Here is a 24751-nt window from a genome sequence, read left to right on the forward strand (position 1 = left end):
GCTGGAGGTATCACTCTGCCTGACTTCAAATTATACTACTAGTAATCAAAATGGCATGGTATTGGCAGAAAGACAGGCACACAGACCTGGGGAACAGAATTGTGAGTCCAGAAGCTATTGCATTTTTATTTGGGCAAGTGATTTTAGACAAAAAAGAAAAAAATATACCGTGGAGAAAGGAAAACCTCTTCAATAAATGGTGCTGAGAAAACTGGAAAGCCACCTGCTAAAGAATGAAACTAGACTGTTGTCTTTTATCACACACCAAAATTATCTCAAAATGGATTAAGGATCTGAATATAAGACCTGAAACAATAAAGTGCATAGAAGAAAAATAGGAGCTAACCTCATGGATCTTATTCTTAAAAAGAATTTTATTAATTTGACCTCAAAAGCAAGGGAAGTAAAAGCTAAAATAAATGAATAGGACTACATCAAACTAAAATCTTCTGCACAGCAAAAGAAACTGTCAACAAGGTAAAGAGACAACTATCCGAATGGGAAAATATATTTCCAAGCAATGCCTCCGATAAGGGCCTAACATCCAAAATATACAAAGAACTCATACAACTCAATAACAAGAAAACAAATGATCCAATCAAAAATTGGGCAGAGGACCTGAACAGACACTTCTCCCTAGAGGACACATAAATGGCCAACAAATATTCGAAAAGATGCTCAATACTGCTAGCTATTAGGGAAATGCAAATCAAAACCACAATGAGATACCATCTCACACCTGTTACAGTAGCTGATCATCAACAGGACAAGTAATAACAAATGTTGGAGAGGATGTGGAAAAAAAGGTAGGACTGCAAATTGGTACAGCCACTATGGAAAATAGTATTGAGTTTCTCAAAAAAACTAAGAATTGATCTACCATATGATCCAGCAATCCCTCTACTGGGTACTTACTCCCAAAGACTTGAAAACTCATATCTGAAAAGATATTTGCATACCGATGTTCATAGCAGCACTATTCACAGTGGCCAGCACATGGAAGCAACCGAAGTGTCCTACGACAGATGATTGGCTAAAGAAGCTGTGGTGCATATATACAATGGAATATTACTCCGCCATAAGAAGAGATGAAATACCACCATTTGCAACAACATGGATGGACCTTGAAATAATCATACTAAGCAAAATAAACCAGACAGAAAAGGTTGGAAATCACATGATATCACTTATATGGGGGATATAACCTAAAAGCAACAAATGAACAGGACAGAGACTCATGGACATGGTCAATGGACTAGAGGTTACCGGAAGGGAAAAAGAAGGGGGAAAAATAAATAAAATGTTAAATAAACAAACAAACAAACAAATAAATAAAACGTTAGGGGGAAAAAACCCATGTTTTTCTGGTTTTGGAAGTAATGAGTCCATTTGTGAAAATTTTGGAATATAATACAAAAATGTGAAGAAGGGAAAAAATTCATATTTGAAATCCACCATTTGGTAGACTAATTTTTCTGTATTTTTTCTGTTATTAAAATTAATCTTATATTGTTAATCTATTACAAAAATAACACTATAGAATACTAAAGACTCTATCAACTATTGTTTACAAAGATGATATAGTTTTCTATTGCATAGATATACCACATGAATTCCTGTGATATTGTAAGTTTTATTTCCAGTTTTTTATTCTTGTTAATAAAACTGCAGTAAACATCCACATATACCCATCTTTGCAAGAGGATAAATTCCAGAAGAGGAATTTACACATCAAAGATAAGAATGAACATTATTAAAACTCTTGATGTAGGTTGCCCAATTGCTTTTCAGAAAGATGGTTACTGTGTGAATACCCACAAGCCATAGATGATAAGGCAGATCCCACCACACCCTTGTCACTGTTTGCTAATAAGAAGAGTTTGCAGCAAGTACTAAATAAATGTTCTTTTCTTTATTTTACTTATTTTCGTTATCAGTTTTTCTTCTAATTAGAATGTAAGGTCTGTAAGGGCACCGATTTCTGTTAATTTTGTCAACTCGTGTCTCGAGCAAAGCCTGGTGCGTAGCAGGTGCTCAACGGGTACTTATTGACTAAATGAATGAATGCATGCATGCCCACATCCTTTGAGCTGCCTTGTTCTTGTGTTTTGCTCCTGATGTTTCAGTCACCTACTAGCCCATTATGTACTCACTGTTTACCTGAACTACTCTGTTGTCTTGTGTTTTTGTTGTGTAGTTTTACAGGTATTTTGTTCTTTTCTCACCAATAGCATACTGCTTTAAGGTCAGGGCCACTGTCTACAGCCAAGTGCCTAGAATAATGCCTTGGAAAACTTTTTATGTACTTGAACATTATTTACTAATGAACATTTTTGTTAATAAATTCATTTATTAAGTAATTAATTTACTTTATGTTGTTCCACACAGGTAGAAGCCACCAATCAAATTATTGCCATTGAACAGTCACAAGCAGATAGAAGCAAGATGATTTTCGATCCTGTTAAGTAAGAATTTCCTTTCTGAATTCCTTTGTGAATGCTTTGAAAAGACCTCTTGCTCATTTTGCTTATTTAAAATGAAACTAAATTGATAATAATATGTTAATGTTATGAACATAAGTTTATCAACAAGATAAAGCAGGTAAAATGCATCGAAATATTTTCAAAAAAATCTTTATAAAAAGGTCCAGTTTTAAGTCATTATTATTTTTATAATCATTTACTACTGACAGTCTTGCTAACAATTTTGGTTCCTTGAGATAGATTATGGTTCGATCTTTCTCTTAATTTTTCATTTAAATTGGCTGATGTTAATGGAATTAATTTCAAGGTTCTGGATCCCTGCTTCGCTTAAAGTTTATTTTTCTTAATTTTTAAAGCTATGTTGATCAATTTCCTAATGGGTTCCAAAATATAAAGCATACAGGACTGGGATCATCCAAAGCAGTTTGGCGGTCCAGAGAGAGTATTCTATAGAATGCCTTTGGAGTGGGGTTTGCTTTTTGATGGATTTGGCTGGGGCGCAGCTGAGACGTCTCAGTGTTTTGACTGAGTCAGTCTCATAAGGGCTGGCCCCCTTAGCTGGAGCAGACCAGGCAGGATCTCAGCCTGCCACTCCAGTGGGAGCCACATGTACAAACACAGCTCTAAGCCTGCCTGGTGCTTCTGGTTCTCCTCACCCAAGCAGACTATGTGTGGTCTTCCTCCCACAGCCAGGATAGGGGAGGGCAAATATTAGGAGGAGATGTAAAGGAGTCTATGAGGAACCAAGAGAAATCGCTTCAGTCAGGAGGCAAGTGCTATAGGAACTGGCAGAGGCACAAATAAAATATGTATTTCCTCCCCATTGTGGAGTTAAAAGAACCCACATGTGGTATTGAGAGCATATGGCCCTTAGGAGTCAGAAACTCTGGGCTTGAGCTAAAAAATGAGCATTTTTTACCATTCAAGAGTTATTCTGTGGCCTTCCCTGGCAGCCATTCCTGGCCATGCTGTGCATAGCTTATTAAAAAATCAGTAACCGGACTAAATTGTCCTCCACAGCGTCATGAGAACCGGGAGCTGAACATACCAGAGAATCTCAGAATGGGTTAGATAACGATTAAAGACTCCATGTCCTTTTATAGTCCCTTGGTATTTCTGCTGTTTGTTTTAGAATTGACCTGCTGGCCAACCAAGTCACCAAAGTAACGCTGGGCCGACTACACTTCAGTGAAACCACAGCAAATAACATGAGAAAGAAGGGGAAACCAAACCCTGACCAGAGGTACTAGCATCATTATGTCAGTCCTGGGGGACCCAGTGCTTTAGTTGCCCAGACAGAGTCCTCCACAGGCCCTCTGCTCCTCTGGGCCCCACCAGCCAGCACACCAGACCTCCCTCAGCCACTTTCCTCCCTACTCTGACTCTTTCAGCTTATTAACATGTCTCACTTACCCTTAGTCATCTTTCTTCTTCCATCTTCATCCTAGCAATGCCCAGCTCCCAACCCGCCCACCTTGGGTCCTTCCATGATTTTCTTGAGTGACCACAGGTTTATGTCTCACTGCCATCCAAGGCCTGAGGACTGACTGCATTTCTCAAACCTGTATGATGGTTACTAATATGATGCCCTGAATCCTGCAGCTTTTTAGCCTTTTTTGAAAAACAAAAAGAAAGAAAAGAAGTTTCATTAATGATTCAGACCTGTGGGTCTCGTAGTGTGGTCCCAGGACTATCAGATATAGTAGCACCTGGACACTTGTCAGAAATGCAGGTTCTCAGGCTTCACTCAAGACCTACTGAACCAGAAACTTTGGGGGTGGGGCCCAGCAATTTGTATTCTAACAAACCCTCCAGGTGTCTGTGATGCATGCTTACGGTTGAGAACCACTGGTTTTAGAATATAGGTTTCGGAGTGGGACAGAATTGAGTTTGGATATTTGATACTGCCATTTACTAGCTTGGTGACCTTGAGCATGTAACTTAACCTCTCTGAGACTCATTTTCTTATTCTGTAAAATGGGAACAAAAACCATATCCTACTTCTGTAGAACTGTTCTGGGAATCTAAATGAAATAAAGTAGATAAACTGCTTAGCCCAGTGCATGATGTGTTGAGCGCTTGTAGATGGTAGCTGCTAACAGTAATAATAATAATAATTTATTATTTTAGATACAAAGGAGAACTCTTGTTCTCTAGGGATTGGAGAGTCTATAGAGTGTTACAGAGGAAGTTGCTGAAGTTTTTCATGAAGTTCTTAAAGCAAAAATTTATCTGATAAGGACAGTATTTATTCTTACTTTCCGATCTTAAAAATGTCTCATCAATAGTGCATATGAAGAAGCAACTGAAATAACAGCACGAAAATTACCTTGGGAGCTATAGGGGAGGCTCCAGGTTTTTGACCAAAGTCATAACTGGAGGACGTGAAAGGTACAGGGTACATGGCCAAGAGCAGTTTTTGGCGGGAAGGGTCCAGTGTGGCTGAGCAAACTCTTTTGGGTCTCCTTCCATTGAGGCCTAGGACACGTAGCTTGGGTGACCCTGGACAAGGGGACCTCTAAGGTGAGTTCTTGTTGTGCATGTGTTTGTGAGCAGTGCTGTGCTGAGGGCCCGGGAATGCAGCCTGCACCAAGTCAGCATAGATGGGTTGAGCCCAGGTCCCTAGTGGGTGTTTCCCCAGTGAAGGCTGCTCTGGGACCCTGCAACACAGCTCACAAATGCCTCAAACTGGGCAAAGGGTGGACTCAGAACACTAGTGAGCGAATCAACAGCTCTCTTGCTTCACAGGAGGGACAATTTAGAGCAGAGGAGAAAATCTTTAAATATACAATCTTTAAATGCGAACGCATCTAGGTAAATTCACTACTGATTAACCATGGGGTGGTATTTGATTGCACAAATTATGTGTCTGTTCCCTGATGTGTTGGCATTGGCCTACTGTTTCTGAATTAGATACTTCATGTTGGTGGTTGGACTGTACGCTGCTAACCAAGACCAGTTCTATCTGTTGTCTGCCCACGTCTCTGAAAAGATCATTGTAAGGGTAAGCTCAGTTCTTTGACTCTTCTGGATCTCACATGCTTTTCTTCCCCATAAGTAGAATTTGCATTTTCAATGGCATGTTGGGAGATTAATGTTTCTCAGTTGATAATGAGGATAGTAATCGAAGATACTCTTATTTTAGTTTTTATACAATGGTTCTCAATCAGGAGAACTTCTGTCCCCCAGCGGCAATATCTGCAAATATTTTTTGGCTGTCACAGCTGAGGGATGCTACTTGCATCTAGTGGGTAAAGGTCAGTAATGCCGCTCAGCATCTTACAATACACAGGACAGCACCCCCACCCCCAACAAAGAATTATCTTTCTAAAATGTCAACAGTGCTATGGTTCAGAAACCCTGGTTTTTACATTGTGTTCTAGGCACTGGACTAAATACTCTATATATGACTTCATTATACATTGCTTTACATTTATATTTCATTCTTTACACCCAGCGGAACAAAGTCACAAGAGGGTGAGAAACTCATTCAGTGATAGAGTCTGGTTGCAACCTATTTCTCTCTGACCCCAAAGCCCACAAGGCAGGGAAAGCGGTGGGAAGATGATTCCATGCCCTAAAGTGATGGGTGACCCCAAAGGCATCTGGGCCCCTGCCTAGAACATAGTAATGGCTCAGTACGTTTTGCTGAATGAATGATTGGTCACAGCTGTGGATGGGAGTCTTGGCAGCCACAAAAAAGATAAAGCTGTTGGCAGCTGCAGCTGCAGCTGTGTAAGGTCGGGCTGGCCACTGCTGAGAATGCCAAGGGCATGAGGGAGCACGTAACCACAGGCCTGGCAGCCCTGGGAGGGGCTGTGTTGTCATGGGTTTTTGAAGTGACACAGGGCGGACATGTGAACTCCTATAGGGAAAAGCATTCACTGTGAGCATGCCCACCTATGTGGCTATTAACCTTAGGCCTGGAGACAGGACCTGCCCATTTGGGGAAGCGATCTTTCCTTGCTTGCCTTAAGCTATTTTGAAACAAAGGACCCTCTGTATAATTCTTTTAGTCAATTAAAAATAATAAGCCCTATTAGTGGAAATCCTTAAACTGTGTTTCAAAGTTTTAATGGAGGTGAAGTAATGGTGGAAATGAGGTAAAACCCGGATGAGTTCAGATGTCCCAGGGTGATGAGGGGCGGGCTATGTACCTGCCAGGGTGCACGCCCCAGGTTGTGTTTTGTGGGGTCTGATCTAACCTGTGGCAAGTGAAGTTCCTCCCAGGAAAAAGGAAAGAAAAAGCAACCCTCCCTCAGCGTGATTCAGGGTAGTTTTTAACATCTCACCCGATGTAATCTGGGATTGCTTTGTTATACTAATGAATCTGATTTAAAATAAAGTCTGGAAATCTAGGCTGCTTATTGTTTCTGATTTCTCATAGGAAAGGATAAAGACAGACAATGCCATTCTTTTTGGAGTTAGCAGAGATTAGATATCATGAAAGTGCCGCTCTGAGCCATATAACTCATGCTTGAGTCAGGCAGTCTGCTAGTCACCTGCGTACTTTGAATAATTTACCTGGTGTCGAGGTTCCTCCATTTCCAGCTGGCAGCTCTTGCAAAGCTATATTCTGGCTGCCATGCAAGTCCACACAGTAGCAATAGGGGAGGGAACCCCACTGTCTAATATGCTGTTACCAAAACTGTTCACCGACACCTCCTTATATCCAAAGAACAATGATAATTTTAAATTACATTAACAACTTTGACAAGTTGGAAGTTTCTGTAATTCATATTTGGTATGAATATTTAAAAAAATAATACTCAGTATAGATCTGGTGACACGTTATTCACTGGATTTTTATCTTTTAAAAAATGACTGCATTCCAGATTTGATGGCTTTCTTCTAGCCATAATTTTTTGTTAAAGAGAATGCCCTATTCTGCAAGTGTGCTAAATAACCAAGTGTTGCCCTAACAAAAATTCAAAGAAGAATAATAGTAATAACACAAAACCTCCTCCTCTCCAAAAACTGGAAATATCTTACTGATATTATTTCATCCTAACCCCAAAATGCAGATATGAAAATGAATGCAGACTTTTGATTCTCTTCAATTGTTTAACATTTAAACCAAGCAAGAGGAAAACTGAATTTCAAAAATGGTGTTACTGTTTGAATCAGTGAGTTTTAGAGATATCCACAAAACACATTTCATGCCCTTGAGATTCTATGGATCTATGGATCACGGGTTGGGCAGAGATTGGACCAGCCTACATTCTACAAATGTAAAGCCAGTTGTGCCCTCTTAGGGCATGGCCTGGCCCTGTTAGTTTGAGCTCCAGAATGAAGAAAAATTTGGCACTTAAAGATGTTGCAAGACATGACCACATTAAATGGAAAACTGCAAATTGCATTTAGAAAATCCAGATTCATTTTGAGGCCTAAGAATCATGCCTCCCAATAGCAGAGATTCATGTAAGGACGATTGTATGAGGGTTGGACTAGATGAGATTCAGGCCTCCAGGGAGGGTTCGGGAGAGACCAAGCCTGTCAGAGTTCTCCTTGGAGAGAGAACCGTGATCAGGACCCAGTAAGTTCTTCTGGCTTGTCTATCAAAACAGCTTGATAAATATATTATAGTCCTGTAGTGTAAATTGACCAGTTTCATGGAAATTAAGGTTTTCCCCAAAGAACAGATTTATTTCCCAGGTGTGTGTTTTGGGGAGCATTCATTCTCCACTTGAGTTCCTTCAGATTCTCCTCATTAATGACCAGGCTTTCCTTCAGTTCCCTTTTTCTTCTAAAACACATCATTAAACCCCCACAGTTTTTGATCTAGTTAGCTGGAGGTGCCTGAGCATATGCATTCCCCACAAGCTCCCAGGGAATGCTGCTGCTGCTGGGCTGCAGGCAGCACTTTGAGTAAGGAGGGGAGAGAGCATTTTGAGGCCCGTTCTCCATAGCCCTTTCAAAAAGTACAAAAACTGATTTCTTAAGAGCCGCCTTCCTCAGCTCAAGCTCTCCTGTTATGCTCTTTGGCTATTGCTTTAGCAGCCCAAACAATGGTAAAGCAAAGAAATTTCAGCCGTTCCATTCCAAACTCAGAGCAAGCCTCAAATTACTATTAATTGCTATTTTCTATTCCAAACGCCTGCAGGGGGCGCCATTTACATTGTATCCTTTGTGTGTGGAGTATCCCTCCCTCCCTCCCCCGAGTTGTACAACTCTGCAGGTGTGTTGCTGAGGAGAGCAGGTAAATCAATTATAGATTGAACAGTGGTTGCTATTCACAGCAGTGTGTGTGTAGGATGAATTTGAGACTATTCATCCTCATTTTTGCAAAGTGTTCGTGTACATGATTTAAATAAACTCTCACAACCCTTGGAAGTAGGTAAAGAAGATGTTATTATCTATTTTTCAGAGGAGAAAACTGGTACAGAAAGGTTAAATGACTGTCTCAAGGTCACACAGCCAGTTTGTGTCATAACATAGACTAAAATGTTCAGTTCTTCTCTAAATATATGAGGCTGTGAGACAAAAGTTTTTTAGAAACTTTAATTCATTTCGGTATTTCATAGCAGTCAACCATTATTGGGCCACATGTGAATACAAGTTTATAATTCCAGAAAGTTTTTCTGTGATTCCATTATAGTTTGCTTTGACACATTAAAATTTTGGATACCAGAGAAGAGAAATAAGTTCACAGACATTATAATAACATTTTCCATATGGATAAAGACACCTCCTTAGGGCTAGATATTTAGAACACTGTAGGTCTCTGGCCCTTTCCAAAATGATTTGAACCTATTTTAGGGATCTGAGTTTTCATCTGATGAAGCCAAGTGAGATTGTTGCAGTTGTTTCAAAAAATTAAATCTACGTACATCTGCTGTTCCAATATCAGTTACCAACATGATAATAATTATCCCAAAACTCAAAAAGAAAAAGAAATCCATCACTGTCCTATTTTGTTTCCTTGAAATGGCTGATTATGTTCAGAGTAGAGTAAACTACATCAACATTTTATACAGCTTACCTTTGGATTTCGTTGATTGCTCACTATAAAAGGATTTGAGTCAAAGCCAATTTGCCATTCACAGACAAGGGGGCTCTAGGGACTTTGCAGAAAAGCTCTTTGTTCAAGTGAATTCACACAAAATAATGTTCAGTGTTGTTACTTCATATTCTTTCACTGCTTTTGTCTATCAAGTGTCAATGGTTGAGTCTTCCAGGCAGCTCATGGTTCAGACAGGTGAGAATGAAACAGGAAGTTAAAGATACCTAAAAGTTCTTTAGCTGAACCGAAACTAAGAACTGCACTTTGTGGTTTCTTTTAATTATTATTTTTAAATTGGTAACACATGCATATGGTGAAAACTAAAATCATACCGAGAGGATAAATAGTGAACAGTAAATCTTCTTCCCACCCCAGTTTCTGTGTCTACCAGTCTCCATCCTTGAGGAAACCATTGTAACTGTTTTCTTGAGATAATCTAAGCATCTTCGGGTACTGAGTTTGTAATGATCATGCACCGCCAAAAAGGCAAAAAGCGAAGATTTTGCATTAATATTGACTTTTTAGATGATCAGGTTCCCTACTGTTTTGTCTGACGTTCTGACCACCCTGCTGCAACACACAAAAATGAGATTTAGAAGTATAGGTCATAATTTAAAAAAAAATATATTAATTTTGTGGAGATATTGAGGGATTCGGAGATCCCTTCTTAAAGATTTTTGGAAATATATTCAGCAGTTACAGGAAAGTGGGAAAGAGGGCAGACAGTACAGTGGAAAATTCTTCAGCAAAGAATTTTGTTTAAGAGTAAAATCTCCAGAACTTTGTCTAAAGTTTCACTTGGATTTTCTTTGAAGACTGCATTCAGCCAGGGCTACGTCTAGGCAACGGCACAAAAAGGCAAAGTTAGAATCATTAATAATCAAAGGAAGTATAATTCCAGCTCCCAAACTTATTAGCTTTGTGGCTTTGGGCAATTTATTTATCCTTTCAGAATCCCAGTAGCTTTAAAATGAGGATAATAGTACGTATCTCATAGAATTGGAGTGTGGATTTGCACACAACAAAGGTAGCAGTTATTATTCTTCCTTTGGTATCATCTTTGTTTAGGGAATAGTTGAAGTGTATTAAATATATTTGTATTGTCATTTGCTTGTCAAATGCATATGAAATCATAAATCTGAAAGTGTTTTGAAACTATGAAAAGGCTAGAAATGCAAGGTATTTTTATTTATCTGAGCTTTAATAAACTTGTAATATTTTCTGCTGTAATGTTCTTTTTTAAAATCATTATTATTATCATCTCTGAAAAGATAGTCATTTTGAGTTTTCTTTTTCATTTTTCACCCGGTAAAATTGACACATTCTCAATTCCAGATATATGCAATAGAGACTGGATGTTCCAAACGTGGCATACTGAGCTCCTGCTCGTGGTGGGCAGAGCAGATAGAGGGGCCCCTTGGCCTTCCTGGGGCCACACTTTTTTTGAATATGTAAGAATGTGCCATCCAACATATGATTTTCAGGTGAAAGACTTAGATAACATTCTGCTTTCCTTTGCTCTGAGGAATAAAGCTGTCATCCATCCCTGCTACTGTAACTTTAATTGTAATATATTTATGTATTTTTTCCAGGCCTCTAACCCTGGGCAATTTGAAAATGACAGTGATGCATTATGGCAGCGAGGACCAGTTCCAGAATCTGTTGTCTGTCATGGTCGAGTGGGAATAAACACAGATGCGCCGGATGAAGCCCTGGTTGTCTGTGGCAACGTGAAAGTGATGGGGACAGTTATGCATCCCTCTGACAGCCGGGCAAAGCAGAATATCCAGGAGGTAAGCATGGGGCAGGCCTCAGACACCTCCTTTGACACCGCTGGGCGCTCCTGGCCTCTGCCACGCGTCACACGGGGCATCTCTACATTGTCACCTGTGATGTGAGACTGCTTAACAGTTATGAGGGCTGGAACCGTTAGGCATCTCTGCTGAAACCGTAAAGCAGTTTCTGCCCAAGAGAATGGACTTAACCTGACAGAAGCAGTGGGCAATGACAACATAGCACTGGCTTCACAAGCCGGAAGTCTCCCAGTCATTTTCCACAGGCTATTGCCCTTCCTTCCACGCATTGTCAGCTGCTGGATGTAGCCTTTCCTTTCCATTTCCAAGTTTTCAAGTCCTTGTTCATCTTCCGAGCACTGTCTCAGTCCAGTTCCTGACCATATTTCTCCTGGACCTCTCCAGCCACTTCCTCCGAGAGCCCCTGGCACCAGCCCTGCCAGCTGCTGTCTGCCCCACTCATCACCTTTCCCTCAGCAGCAGCCAAGGTGCCAGGTCAAGACCATCTCCCTCTGTGGAGAGGCAGCCACGTCTTAGAAATTGGAAACCAGGCCTAGAAATCAGGAGGCTGCTCCTTCACCTTGGGCTCACCCCAGCAATGTGGCCCTGGACAAAATGCTTAACCTCGCCGAACTCAGTGTCTTCATCTCTAAGGTGGAAACAGGCCTCTCTGCCCGACCCCACCACTCTTTTATATTGTTTAACCCATTGAGATAAGTACTGAATCATCTGGGAAAGTCACAACTACGAAGACCTAATGGGTTAGGACGAAGACGCCATGTCACTCCTGGTTCCAGCTCTTCCACCATTTAATTCAGTTTCCCATTCACTGCTTCTACCACTTCCCCACCTTCTCACTCACACTGTTTCTCCTGTAAGCAGTGAGCTTTTAAGCCTCTTTTTCTTATTCCTTTTTAGTTAACAGGAGCCTTAATCTGTAAATCATTGGCCGTTCTTCCAGACTGCATTCCTTTCCCAGTGCAAATCTGCACTGGTTTTTCTAAACCAGCCAAAGAATGTCCGTCCTCCTTTGCTGAGAGGATTCCAGAGAATGGTTGTAATTGTAGACTTTTGTGCTGATTGCGAAGCTGCGGTTCATGTTGGAAGAGCTGTGACCTACTAGCCGGGTAGGAACTCTGAGGGCTAGAAAGTTCTCACGTACATGTTCAGATCCCAGTCCTAGATATTGTCCCTTTGCCTTTCAGACAGAGATAAACTCTCTGTGTTTCAGACCACACCAATTCAAACTTATCCTTGCAATGGGCTATCAATTCCCTACCAGTTTTATCCAAATGGAAATGGAAGATGACAAAGGGGGCAAGTCATCCACAACCCCTCCTGCTACCACCAGGCTTTTCCCAGAACGTCATTCACCAAATATTCTGAAGTGGTGCTCCTTGGCGTGAAGGAAATATATTGTCTTAAAATAACAAATTTCTTTATAGCTTCTCAAATCCCTATTAGGAAGCCTTCTCCTTAAAGGAAAATTTCATCCCAATCCAGTCTCTAAATGTGAAATTCCTGTATCCCCCTCCTGCTCACAGCACAACATGACGAAATAAAGAGAAGCCAGTCTGCAGCAGAGGGCTAGAGTTTTAGTCCTGATTTTGGCAACGACTGGCTCAGGAACTGTGGCCCAGAGGCATTCTATGCCTCTGTTTCTTCTTCTGTGAACAGGGAAGGCTTATATTCATTTTACCCATGTTGAGGGCTTTTTCTAATTATGTGAAGCAATTTTTAGCTGTATGAGTCTAAGCAGATAGATATTATTATTATTTGCTTGTGAAATGCAAATCGAATGTAATTCATTTATTAAATTATTTCATAATAATATATTTGTTCTTAATAAGCCTATCTACATTTAGGAAATATATGTTTCTAGAAATCTTGTCTGTCCTGTTGACCACTTATTACAGACAAGAGAGAGGATGGCAATGTTGATGATAATGCTGGCTGATGTGTGAACTTCATCTTCACCTTCCCCTGACTCAGTTTTCCAACTTGTAAAAAGAGAGCCATTCTTCCTAATGTGCTACAAGGAGGGCACACTTAGTCGATCTGATCACATGCATAGGGCTGGAGGCATGCATCCTTCATTCTTTAAGGTTGCATGGTAACCAGCGCTGGCCGCCAGATGAGCTATTGCAAAACATAGTGGCCAGGATGTGGACAGTAGACTAGTGGTTACGGTAGACTATAAACTAGTGTGTGTGTGTGTGTGTATGGGGGAGGGGGGTAAATGGGGTAAAAGAGGTCAAATATGTGGTGACGGAAAGAAATCTATGGGCAGTAAACACAACGCAATATATATACGACTTACTGTTGAATTGTACACTTGAAACTTACGGATTTCATTAATCAATGTCACCATAATAAATAAAAAAAATAAAAACATAATAAAATGAAATCGAATTAAAAAAAATAGTAGACAAACATGTTGCCCAGTACTGTGACCAGGGAAAATGAATATAGGTGGCTGCCTTACCCTGGTTCTAGATGTCCTCACCCAGGGCGACAAGGGTTGCTTTGCAGATATTAAGCACACGCGCACTCTGCATAGAGGGTCCTTGTGGAGGAGATCTCTGATGCTCATCTGGACACATATCCAAGACACAGAGAAAATAAGGCAGATGTGATTAAAACCTGTGAAACTGAAGTGCTGGAAAAACGAAGTTGGCTTAAGAGGAGCAGCTTAACTTACCCAGATAGTGCATTGTGCTTATTGATGTGACTACAGACTGGAAAAGGAAATGCAGCTCTGAGAATGGAAACTGAACAAAATGAGGGTGGAAAACCAAAGGGGTGTGAAGAACATCAATGTCAATGCAAAAGGAAAAAAAATGAGGAAGTCAAAAGTTGAATGCGTCAATCAAATTCTGCAGCGAAAGCTGAAAGCAAGGCAGCAAAAAAATAAAAACTAAAAACCAGGAAAAAATCAACTAAGATGAAATGCTCAAAAAGTATTTTTCCCAACTGCATCAGCAGTGAGCTAGTTAAAGACAAAAATATGAAGAGCTCAAGAAAGCCAGACATGCAAAGTCTCCCCTCCCGGTCACAAGCCAAATGCAGAAGTTCCTCAGTTTGCGCTCAGCCAGTGTCACTCAAGCTGCTCCTGATGAGAGACTGATAGTCCTGGCTGTGGGCCACAACTAGATGACATATGACGAGATCTCTTTTCCTGAACAAACTGGACTCCCACGGACTGAGATGTCTTCTCTGTGATGCAGGTCTCGAGTTAATGACACAGAAACCTTGGGCATGAGGCAGCATGACAGTAATGGCCATTTGCATTCACGGTCAAAACTTTCCAAAACTGCTGTGGGCAAGATCAAATCAGACATTCAGTTTCTAGCTTCTTGCTCAACACACATGATGAGCAAGGCGTGGCATTAAGTGCTGCTCTATGTATCTTTCCTGGAGATGGATTCGAAGAAGGCACAGCTCTTGCCTCAAGGGTTTTCCCTAGGCCAAGTGTACACATAGGGAACATGCAATACAATCCATTTATATTTAGCTTTGGAAAGTCGACAAGCCAGGAAGCAGAAGAGCATTTTTTTAAGAGAAACATTGTATTAGAAGGTCTTTAGATCCCCAAGCTAACCCTCGAAATTTTCTTTGGCCAAAAATCTGTCTGAAATACAATGGTAATAGTACCATAGAACCTAATTGCTATGTCTAGCAATGTATCTGTGGAAGAAATGCATTCAAAGATCCAATTTAGACACCGATGATCATTTTCCCTCTGTATAGCCTGAACAGCCTGAGGGAGGGCACATCCTACTCTGCTTTCCATTTGCAGCAAAGAAATTTCCTCTCCTTTGGTCTCTGATGGGGGCTCATGCAGGAATCACAAGGATAAAGAGAAGTAGGCAAAGTAAGGACAGGACTCTCTAAGGGTGCAGGGATCAGGGGTTGGGCCTGGCTAGCCTAGCACATGGCCAGTGCAGGCTGGCTCCTAGTTCACCTCTCGTCTTCAATTCTGTTAGTGCCAGGAATTATTATGCCATTTCGCTACGTCCATTCTTTCATTTCTTCTTTTCTTCATCGAAGTTCTGGGTGCCTGCTACATCAGACACTTTGCTAGGCACTGTGCCATTCCTGAGATGAACAAGGCATAGGCCTTGCCCTAAGAAATCAAACTTTTATTAAACTTAAGGTCCAGATAAGGAGCACTCATTTACTCTCCAGTACCCGAGATAGCATTTTACACATAGAAACTACTCATTAAATATTTGTGGAATGAATGAAGGCGCTCACATGATAGATGTAGGCAATATAAGATTTTGACTATTCCTTCCCAGACTGACCTGCAAGGTCTTCCCTGCTCTGGCCTTCATCTTTATAGTCTAGTAATGTCAAACTCTGCCTCTGTTGTACAGACATCATTCAGGGGATTTGCTGCCTTGGGACTTGGCTCATGGTGCTCTTTCTGCCCAGCATCCCTGTCTTAGTCTCACTCTTACTTACCATACATCTTTCCTTTATTTTCCTATCTTAAACTTATTAATATAACAAATATTAGTTGAGCACCTACTACATTCAAGGAATTGTATTAGAAACTGGTGATATGGTGATGAACAGAAAACCGTAGACTCAAATATGTCCTCACCTTCATCAGGTATATATCTATAGAGAAGACAGATAATAAAGGTGACACAATTACCTGTCTGATGATAACTTTGATTTGTGCTACGGAGGAAAAGAACAGGTGCCATTAGCACATAAGCATAGGGACCCTTCCTAGGCTTGAAGGTCAAGAAGTGCTTCTCCACTGAAGGGATGTTTAAAGTGGGGGAAGAGAAAGTGAGGATGGAAAGGAATTGTTTTTGAGGCAGGGAAAATGCTATGGGCAAAAGTCCCGAAGTGAAAGGAGCAGAACATATTTGAGAACTGGAGTAAGCTGAGATCTCGGTTGGGCTTCACCATCTTAAGGAAGCCTTTCCTTATTCTTTCCTGAGAATATTTTAGATACCTGCTTGGAGCTGCCATGATTCTCCATTCATAATTCCATCATCACCCTGCATATCACATTGTAATATAATCGATCACATGCGACGAGTTTGCCTTCCTGTCTAGACCATGAACTTTTAAAAGGCAATTATTTTTGAAGTCCCAACACTTAGTGTAGTGCATGATATGTTAAAGGTGATTGGTAAATGTTGGTCTAATAAAATAATGAATGAATGCGCTGAATCACGCTTTTGATATGGCAGTTATTAAAACAACAGTGAGCTCAAAATTATACTCCCTGAGAAGTACCTGAAATAAAGCTCATCCACATAGCCAGTTGAGTGCCGAGCCACAAACTTTCACAACTAGCCAAACTCGAGAAAGACAGAGAGCCTTTAAAGATCTTGGAGGCACTTTCCAGCTCACCTGACAGAGGCGGCCAAGGGAGTTGCTGAGGGCCGTGGCAGGGGTTTTCTTAAAACAACAACAATAACAAAGCATTTTGGGTGGCTCTAACACATGGATGAATGTCCAGGCAGTATAATTTTAATTGCCAAGAGACCACTGGTTTCAAAATCCAGTTATGTTCTAAAAGAAAATTTAGGGACCCACATAGGGCTGCCAACTTTTTACTTTTTGAATAGGATCATTAAAATAAGATCAATCTTCCAATCAAAAATGGGCAGAGGACCTGAACAGACACTTCTCCCTAGACATACAAATGGCCAACAAATATATGAAAAGATGCTCCACATTGCTAGCTATTAGGGAAATGTAAATCAAAACCACAATGAGATACCACCTCACACCTGTTAGAATAGCTATAATCAACAGAATAAGTAATAACAAATGTTAGAGAGGATGTGGAGAAAAAGGAACCCTCTTACACTGCTGGTGGGACTGCAAATTGGTACAGCCACTATGGAAAACAGTATGGAGGTTCCTCGAAAAACTAAGAATTAATCTACCATATGATCCAGCAATCCCTCTACTGGGTATTTACCCCAAAGACTTGAAAACCCATATCCGCAAAGATATTTGCCCAGCGATGTTCATAGCAGCATTATTTACAGTGGCCAGGACATGGAAGCAACCAAAGTGTCCTATGATAGATGAGTGGCTAAAGAAGCTGTAGTACATATACACAATGGAATGTTACTCAGCCATAAGAAGAGACGAAATACTGCCATTTGCGACAACCTGGATGGACCTCAAGATAATCATACTAAGTGAAATAAGCCAGACTGAAAAAGTTGAAAATCACATGATATCACTTATATGTGTGATATAAACCTAAAAGCAACAAATGAACAGGACAAATAGAGACTCATGGACATGGACAATAGACTAGTGGTTATCAGAAGGTAGGGGATGGGGGAGGAGGGAAGAGGTAGACAGGGTGAAGGGGGTCAAATATAGGGTTATAAGGGGAAGGTGAAGTGGGTAAAGGGGATTGAATATATGGTACCTGAAGGAAACTGGACTCTGGGTGGTAATCACACAGTAGAATATATAGATGTCAAATTATAATGTACACCTGAAAGTTATATAATTGTACTAACTAATGTTACCCCAATAAACTTAAAAAAAAAAAAAAGATCAATCTTGCTATACTATCAATTCATTTAAAAAACAAACAATCTCAAATTAAAGAAGAATCCTTTGAATCAAACACATTTAGCTTTACGAAAAATTCACTGTGTTGTCTTCATTGTTATTATTTTGCTGGGACCCAGCGAAATGTTTTTGAGAGATTTGCAGTGACAGTCGGGAATACCTTTGACAATCTGCAAGGTTAGTGAGCTCAGAGGGCACCATCATTGACTGGGTGGTGTGGGGGAGAAGCCATTCTCAGGAGGGGAGGGTCTGAGTCTTGAAGATCCAGCAGGTGGGCAACGAACTTGCAATCTGTCACTTGAAATTTCCTCCAGCAAAATGTCCAAAAGTTCAATGATAGAGGATATATCCATACCTCAGAGGTTGTTACTTGAATGAAACATTGCATTTTCAACCTATAAATACAAGATTGGCCTGTATTTGTTTGGTGTTTATATTGTGTGTTCATTTGGAAATGATACTTTGCAATCCTGAACAGCAATTGTTTCTCTCCCAAGGGAGCAACCTCAGTCCTCAGAAGGAGGGTTCGCCTTTCAGAGGAGAGAAGGAAGGCAAGAGCAGTGAATGAGGGAGCTTCTGCCTTGGAACTTAGATGTAAAAACTCTGGCTCAGTTTACAAATCAGTGACTGGAAGTCACTGACCTGAACCTTGAAACTTTGGCTTCTCTGAGGAGAAAAATATAAATTTTTCTTAAAATAGTTTGGGCAAGAGGAAACGACCACCCCATTTTCAACATTCCTAATCTCTCTGGGTTGCTCTGGGCATTGATTTGCATAGCAAATGCCTAAGCAGGTGAAATCTGCTCTTCTTTAATTAAATTAGGTGAATACGGATGAACAGCTGAAAAGAATAACCCAAATGAGGATTGTCGAATACGACTACAAACCTGAATTCGCGTCTGCGATGGGAATAAACGCTGCCCATCAGACAGGTACACACACAAGTGCTCTTCTTATTTGGGTATTGTCAACGATTAAAATTTTAATTCCCCCTTCACCTGGAGGTTGTGTGCTATGGCATTTGACGAATCCCGTTGGTCTAACTTGTCCTCTGTGAAACCTATAATTTCAGGACCAGGAAAGGTTAAAGAAATTTCTGTCATCTTTACTCAACACACCCAACCCCACTTCTGCACCCCCAGGTACCAGTGGAGTATTTTGAATATATTGTTTCTTTTCACTGGAGTCATCTCGATCATGGAATGAGGGTTGAGGGGCAGATGGAAACTCAAACTGTATGAGCAGCAGCATTGGCAGTCCTGGCGGGGAGAGAGGAGAGGGCAGGATAGGCGAGTCTAGGTCAGAAGGGACAGAGCGATGTTTATACTCCAATATGAGAATCCTAAAGAAAGAAGGACCATTTAGAAGGCAAAGTCCTCCTGCAGGAAAAGAAAAGAATTCAAGCTAATGCCCTATCTTTGCTTCTATGTACAGGAATTTTAAGGTATTTACTCACTCCTTCTAACATTTGGCCCAGAGTCTCAAGGAAAAATAAAGAAACGACACTCCCATTTTAATCTTATAGCAATTCTTGGCTCAAAACTCCTGCTTTGCTCAAATGCATCATAGATCAAAGCAAAAGCTGACAAGGGATAAGCATCTATTTGCAGAGACGTCCCACGTGGCTTTCTGTGTTCCATTCTGATGTAGGCCTGGGAGGATTTTCTCCAGAAAGGTCTTTTCCTGTCTAAACCTGTTGGAGTGTGTTGTGTCTAGGAATAATTGCCCAGGAGGTGCGAGAGGTCCTGCCCAGAGCCGTAAGAGAGGTTGGTGATGTCACCTGTGAAAACGGAGAGACATTGGAGAACTTCCTCATGGTTGACAAGGTAACCACTGAATAGATACCTGCCGCTAGAGCTATAACCCCACGGTGAAACCCCCCTTCTGTGACATCACAATGTGCTGAAACATCCCACCAGGAAGAAAACAGGACAATGAAAAGAATTCTCTATGGAGTAAGTTGGTATCAATTATCCCACACTAGTCGTAGGCACCAAAAAGTCCCATATGGGAAAAAGAAAAAGGAATATGTAACAATAAGCATTAGATTTCATCAGGTCCTATTGTTGGAGGGAAACTGGCCTTGGGCAAGTCCACTTAGCAGGAGTGCACTTCAAACAAGAACTAAACATCATGAGGAAGAGTGACAAACTTTGATTAGGCTTTGTCTTGAAAAATGAAACTCAAACTCATGAAAGTGTAACTTACCTCACATAATATCATCTAGGTTATCATTAAAACAATGTGCTCTTCCTTCGAATAATTGAAGACTGAAGTTTTGTTTTGTTTTTGAGCATCGTTTTTTGACAAAACTGTATGTTTCACTCTCACAGCACAGTCATGAAGTGGGTCATTTTTACCAACATATCCATGAGCCTCATCATTTTTCCCAAGGGCCTGTCTTAATTCTTTGATATTCAGATCATTTTCTTTTGAAGGAATGTCACCATCTTTGTGGATTAGCAATTCTTCACTTGTTAAGGGGTCCAAGGCTGCCATTTCCTCACTTGCTGATGCCTTGTGTGTGATTTGAGCAGTTCTCTGAGATCACGACTGTTAATTCTGTGAAATCCTGCATCTTTTGCGAGGTTTGCATATTCACTCTGCCGCTGATTTGCTTTATAGTGTGTTTTTATATTTGATCCTGGGAGGGAAGACTGATTGACACAGGGATTTTATAGTAACCGGGAGAGATGTGTGAATGGAGATCAATTTGTAATTTGTCAGTTCGGCTCAAAGTATGTAAGATTCGGTGGGGAATCTTACTAAAATGCGGATTCTGATTCAGCAAGAATGGGGTGAGACCCGAGGTCCTGCATTTCTAACCAGCTTCTAGGTGATGCCAGTTTTTGCCACTTCTGCTGGCCAGCAAACCACACTTGGAGTAGCAAGGTAGAAGGTGCATTTTCACGTTATGTCCTTCCACAGTCTTCTATCTACAAGCTCTTGGACAACAAATACTTAGATAACAGGATCCAGATGGCCTGCTCAGCCCGGCCGGAGGGGCCGAGTGCAGAAGTCGAGTTACTTCCTCCTGCTTCCCAGCACTACGTCTTTGACAGCAGAAATTCTTCGGTCTCTCCCTCAGACCTTGGCTATCATTTCACTCGAGAGGAGTATCATGTGAAATTTATTTTTCGTCATAAGATACTAAAGTTTTCCAATGATTTACTTAAAATATATTCAGAAGTATTTGTGTAATAAAGTCAGCCTCACCCTCTTGCATTTTCGTAAGCTTCCTGGTGTGAGAGAACAGAGCGTAGGCAGCAGCTGTCAGTTTCAGGATACAGCCTTGGGAGTGCTGCCAAGGTGGGGCCCTTGGTGTTGTATGTACTCATCTGGTAGCTGCTATGTCACTTCTGGCTGTGGCCCACCCCTAGAACACTCAGGAAAGAGTTTTCTGTGTAGGTAACATCTGCCCAGGACCTATGACTCTCACTTTTCAGCAAGATAATTAGTTCTCCCCCGTAACCTGGTATGTTCTCATCTCGGTTAAGTTGAATGGAGACAGTTGGGTTTATTAACAACAGAAGTTCCAAGGGCCACTCTGTTCTTCCCCCAGGACAGGCTACATCTCAAGTTCATTCCTAGGAAGGCAAACACAGAGCACTGGGAAAGTAGGGGATGACATTCCTGTTCCAGAAAGCCAGGTTCATCTTTCACCTGAGGAGCAAACCATGCCAAGGCAGCATTCAGGGTATAAATAAGTAAAACCGGCAAAGGTCCAGAGTGGAAAAGTTGCGGTTTTCTTAGTAACAGGACCTTATAGTGATACGGTCTACGGAGACATCACTGAGGCCACACTCATTCACAGAATCTGTAACACCAAGAGCTGATGAACTTCTTTCGCTCTGCAGCCTGACTTTCTCCTTTGGCTCCTTTCTGAGGATAGACTTCATTTGCTGGTTTAATCTTCCACACTGTGGAATTTCCCTTCTCTATGTTATAAGTACCTCACAGAATATCTTTTATTCTTTCACATTAACAATAGGGAATGTGGCTCCTGTTGTCCCATGCTCTTCGTTAATTGTAAAATAAGCAAAATGTACAGAGAGCTTCTTGCTCTCCTGGCCTCCCACCCATTCACATGGGCAGCATGGTGTCTTTGATTACCACGTCTAGGGATGCTGGCTTTTAGGAACTCCACTAGGACTTCCTTGGCTTCATGTGCAGTAGTAACTAGCAGAGATCAGATTCAGATACAGTCTCGCTATTCCTCACTCCATTTCACTTCCACCAAATGTCCTTATTTATTTATTTATTATTTTAAAAAATTTATTTATTTAAATTAGTTTCAAGTATACAGTACACAGGTTAGACATCTATCTGGTTCATAAAACGATCCCCCCAGTTGCTCCATCCCTCCCCGGCCCTCCACCTAGACATCATATTAATGCTAATTGCATTCCCTATGCTGTGCTCCCCATCCCCATGACCATCTATCAACTACTAATTTATACTTCTTTAACCCTACATGCCATTCTCCCAGCCCCCCAAACCCTCTCCCTTCTGTCTGTCACCAAATTGTCCACTATATTTGTCAGTCTGTTTTTGATTAGTTTGTTCTTTTTGTTCCTTAGATTCCGCATGTAAGTGAAATCGTATGATATTTATCTTTCTCTGTCTGACTTATTTCACTCAGCATAATAACCTCTAGGTCCATCCATGTCATTGCAAATGGTAGGATTTCATTTTTTTAATGACTAAATAATGTTCCATTGTATATATGAGCCATAATTTATTTATCCAATCGTCTGTCGATGGGCCTTTTTTTTTTTTAATAAAAATAATGCAAACTTGAAATGCATATAAAAATGCTGAAATGTTGTGCTCCATGATTGCTATATCATCTCCACATGTACTTTGCAACTTTATGTCACAATAGGAAAAAGAATGCTGGATCTTTACAGACTGTCCATGCAGCCAACCAGAGTTAGAGATGAGTGATGTTAGTCAGTGTTGGTATAACTAGCTTTTCTTTTTTCTTCTTAATAGGAGAGAGAACTTTGTGTGATAAACTGCTCTTATCTGGGGTAATTTGCTTCTTCTCATAAGTTTCTCATGGGTTGTGGAAGCTCAATGATGGGAGGTAGAGTGAGAGGGCTCAGGGCTGATACTGGAGTAAGGAGATCTAACCCTGCATGTGACCACTGGGGGCTTTCTAGCTTGTTCCCCTATCTCTTTACCTGAGACTTTTATTGATTTGTTTCTGTGATTATGTGGAAACACGTGGTTACATTTCTTGAATGATATTATTAGGTGTACTCAGTATAAGAAAAATGTATACAATATATGCAAGAAGTGCCTTAAACATATCCACAGCTGAGTCTATGTCAAGATGAGGTTTATATTATGAATAATTATTCATTTAATAATCTCTCTGTGTTTTTATTGATTGTACATTATAAACCACCCTACTATAACTTAGTATGTAACTACTTTTTACTCCTTACTTCTGTTTTTCCTTCAACCATAATGTGTCAGGAATTGTCATTTGAGTCATGCAGAGATACATAATACTTGATTCCTATCTTTAAGTAGCTTACAGATAAGACAGGTACACAAGTAATAAAGCTCTAAGCTATAACATGAGAGGTACTGGGGATGCATAAATGAAGTACACCAGTTCAGGAATGAGAGAGGATATCTGGAGACTAGAGTGGAAAAGAAGCTGGGAGACTGAGAGACAAGTGAAAGAAGACATCGTCAGAATTTGGGGACCTCACAACCCATGAGGAACTTATGAAGTGTGACCGAGGAAGGGAGGGTGTCTCAGGTGGCCTCTGAAGCCTTCCTTTTTCTCATCCACGGTATCCAGTTAGATACCAAGTCCAGTCGTTCTTACTTTGGTAATATCTTTTGTATATTATCTCCTCTCTCTATTCTCTTTATTCTTTCCATAGTCTCCCTAACTGACCTGCTAGCCACCAGTAGAATTATCTTCCTTAGAAACAAAACAAAATAAATCTCTGATTATACAGTTTCCCTTTCCCGCTTTTATAACCCTCCACAATATGGATGGAATCTTCTTTTTCTAACTCATTTCCTAACACTCACACCCATCCTCCAACTCCAAAACACCTTCTTCCGAATAAGCTGAGAACCTTCAGAATGTGGTATGTTTGCACACACAGGCACGTCTTGTATGCTGACCCTTCCCACACCCCAGCTTTTTGCTGTTGTTGTTCCTCTCACTCGCCAGGTTTGTTTCTGCCTCAGAGCTGTTCCATTGGATGCTCTCTGCCCTAAAGACTCTCCCTTTAGATGATCTCATCATTTGGATCTCAGCACCGAGACCTTCCCTGACCGCCTCATCTAAATAGTCTCCACAGCACTTGGGTTTCACCTTGTAAAATTCAGGGCCACAGCAAGGGTGTATAATGCCTTTGTAGTAATTAGAAAAAGGGGCCCCTCTGGCTAGTGCAGACCCCGTTTATCCCCTCAGCTGGGCCTCTGGCAAGGGACACGCTACAACTTATTCAGAGCAGCCTGGAGACTTTTGTCCCTAACTGAAATTATCTTGTTTATTTGCCTACTTGTTCTTTGCCAGTCTCTCCGATTAGTTGTGTGAGAGTGAAAATCTTCCATGTTTTCAAAACTGCCTCTTTAGTACTTGATGTGTGGCTTTAACTCCGGGCTTTAGAATATTGTAGGAATTTAATGAATATTAGTTGAACGAATTAATGAATTCTGTGATGCCTGCATTGATCCTGTCTCTTTTCTGTCTTAAGCCTCTGAATACATATCTTCTAGAGTATTTATCACATCACATTGTCATTCTCTCTCTGTTACGTGTCTCCTCCTGTAGACCGTGAACTTGCAGAGGTCGGAGAATGTGCGTCATCAATCATTTAGTATAGAATTATTTCGTATAGAATCTGATACATCCTAGGTTTTCGGAAAGA

At 40.8% G+C, this 24751-nt stretch overlaps 1 protein-coding gene across 2 annotated transcripts in view; it reads left to right on the forward strand.

The window, feature by feature from the left end:
- MYRFL (myelin regulatory factor like) overlaps positions 1–24751 on the forward strand; it is a 103741-nt gene that overhangs the window by 48767 nt on the left and 30223 nt on the right. For both annotated transcript variants that reach the window (XM_025041091.1, XM_025041092.1), the window contains 6 exons: positions 2389–2465; positions 3616–3726; positions 5397–5487; positions 11079–11279; positions 18670–18778; positions 19563–19672. In XM_025041091.1, coding sequence (XP_024896859.1) covers positions 2389–2465; positions 3616–3726; positions 5397–5487; positions 11079–11279; positions 18670–18778; positions 19563–19672 — 699 coding nt within the window. The remainder of the gene's footprint in view (positions 1–2388; positions 2466–3615; positions 3727–5396; positions 5488–11078; positions 11280–18669; positions 18779–19562; positions 19673–24751) is intronic.

The sequence above is a fragment of the Pteropus alecto genome, unplaced genomic scaffold (assembly GCF_000325575.1).
Source record: "Pteropus alecto unplaced genomic scaffold, ASM32557v1 scaffold76, whole genome shotgun sequence".
Taxonomy (NCBI): domain Eukaryota; kingdom Metazoa; phylum Chordata; class Mammalia; order Chiroptera; family Pteropodidae; genus Pteropus; species Pteropus alecto.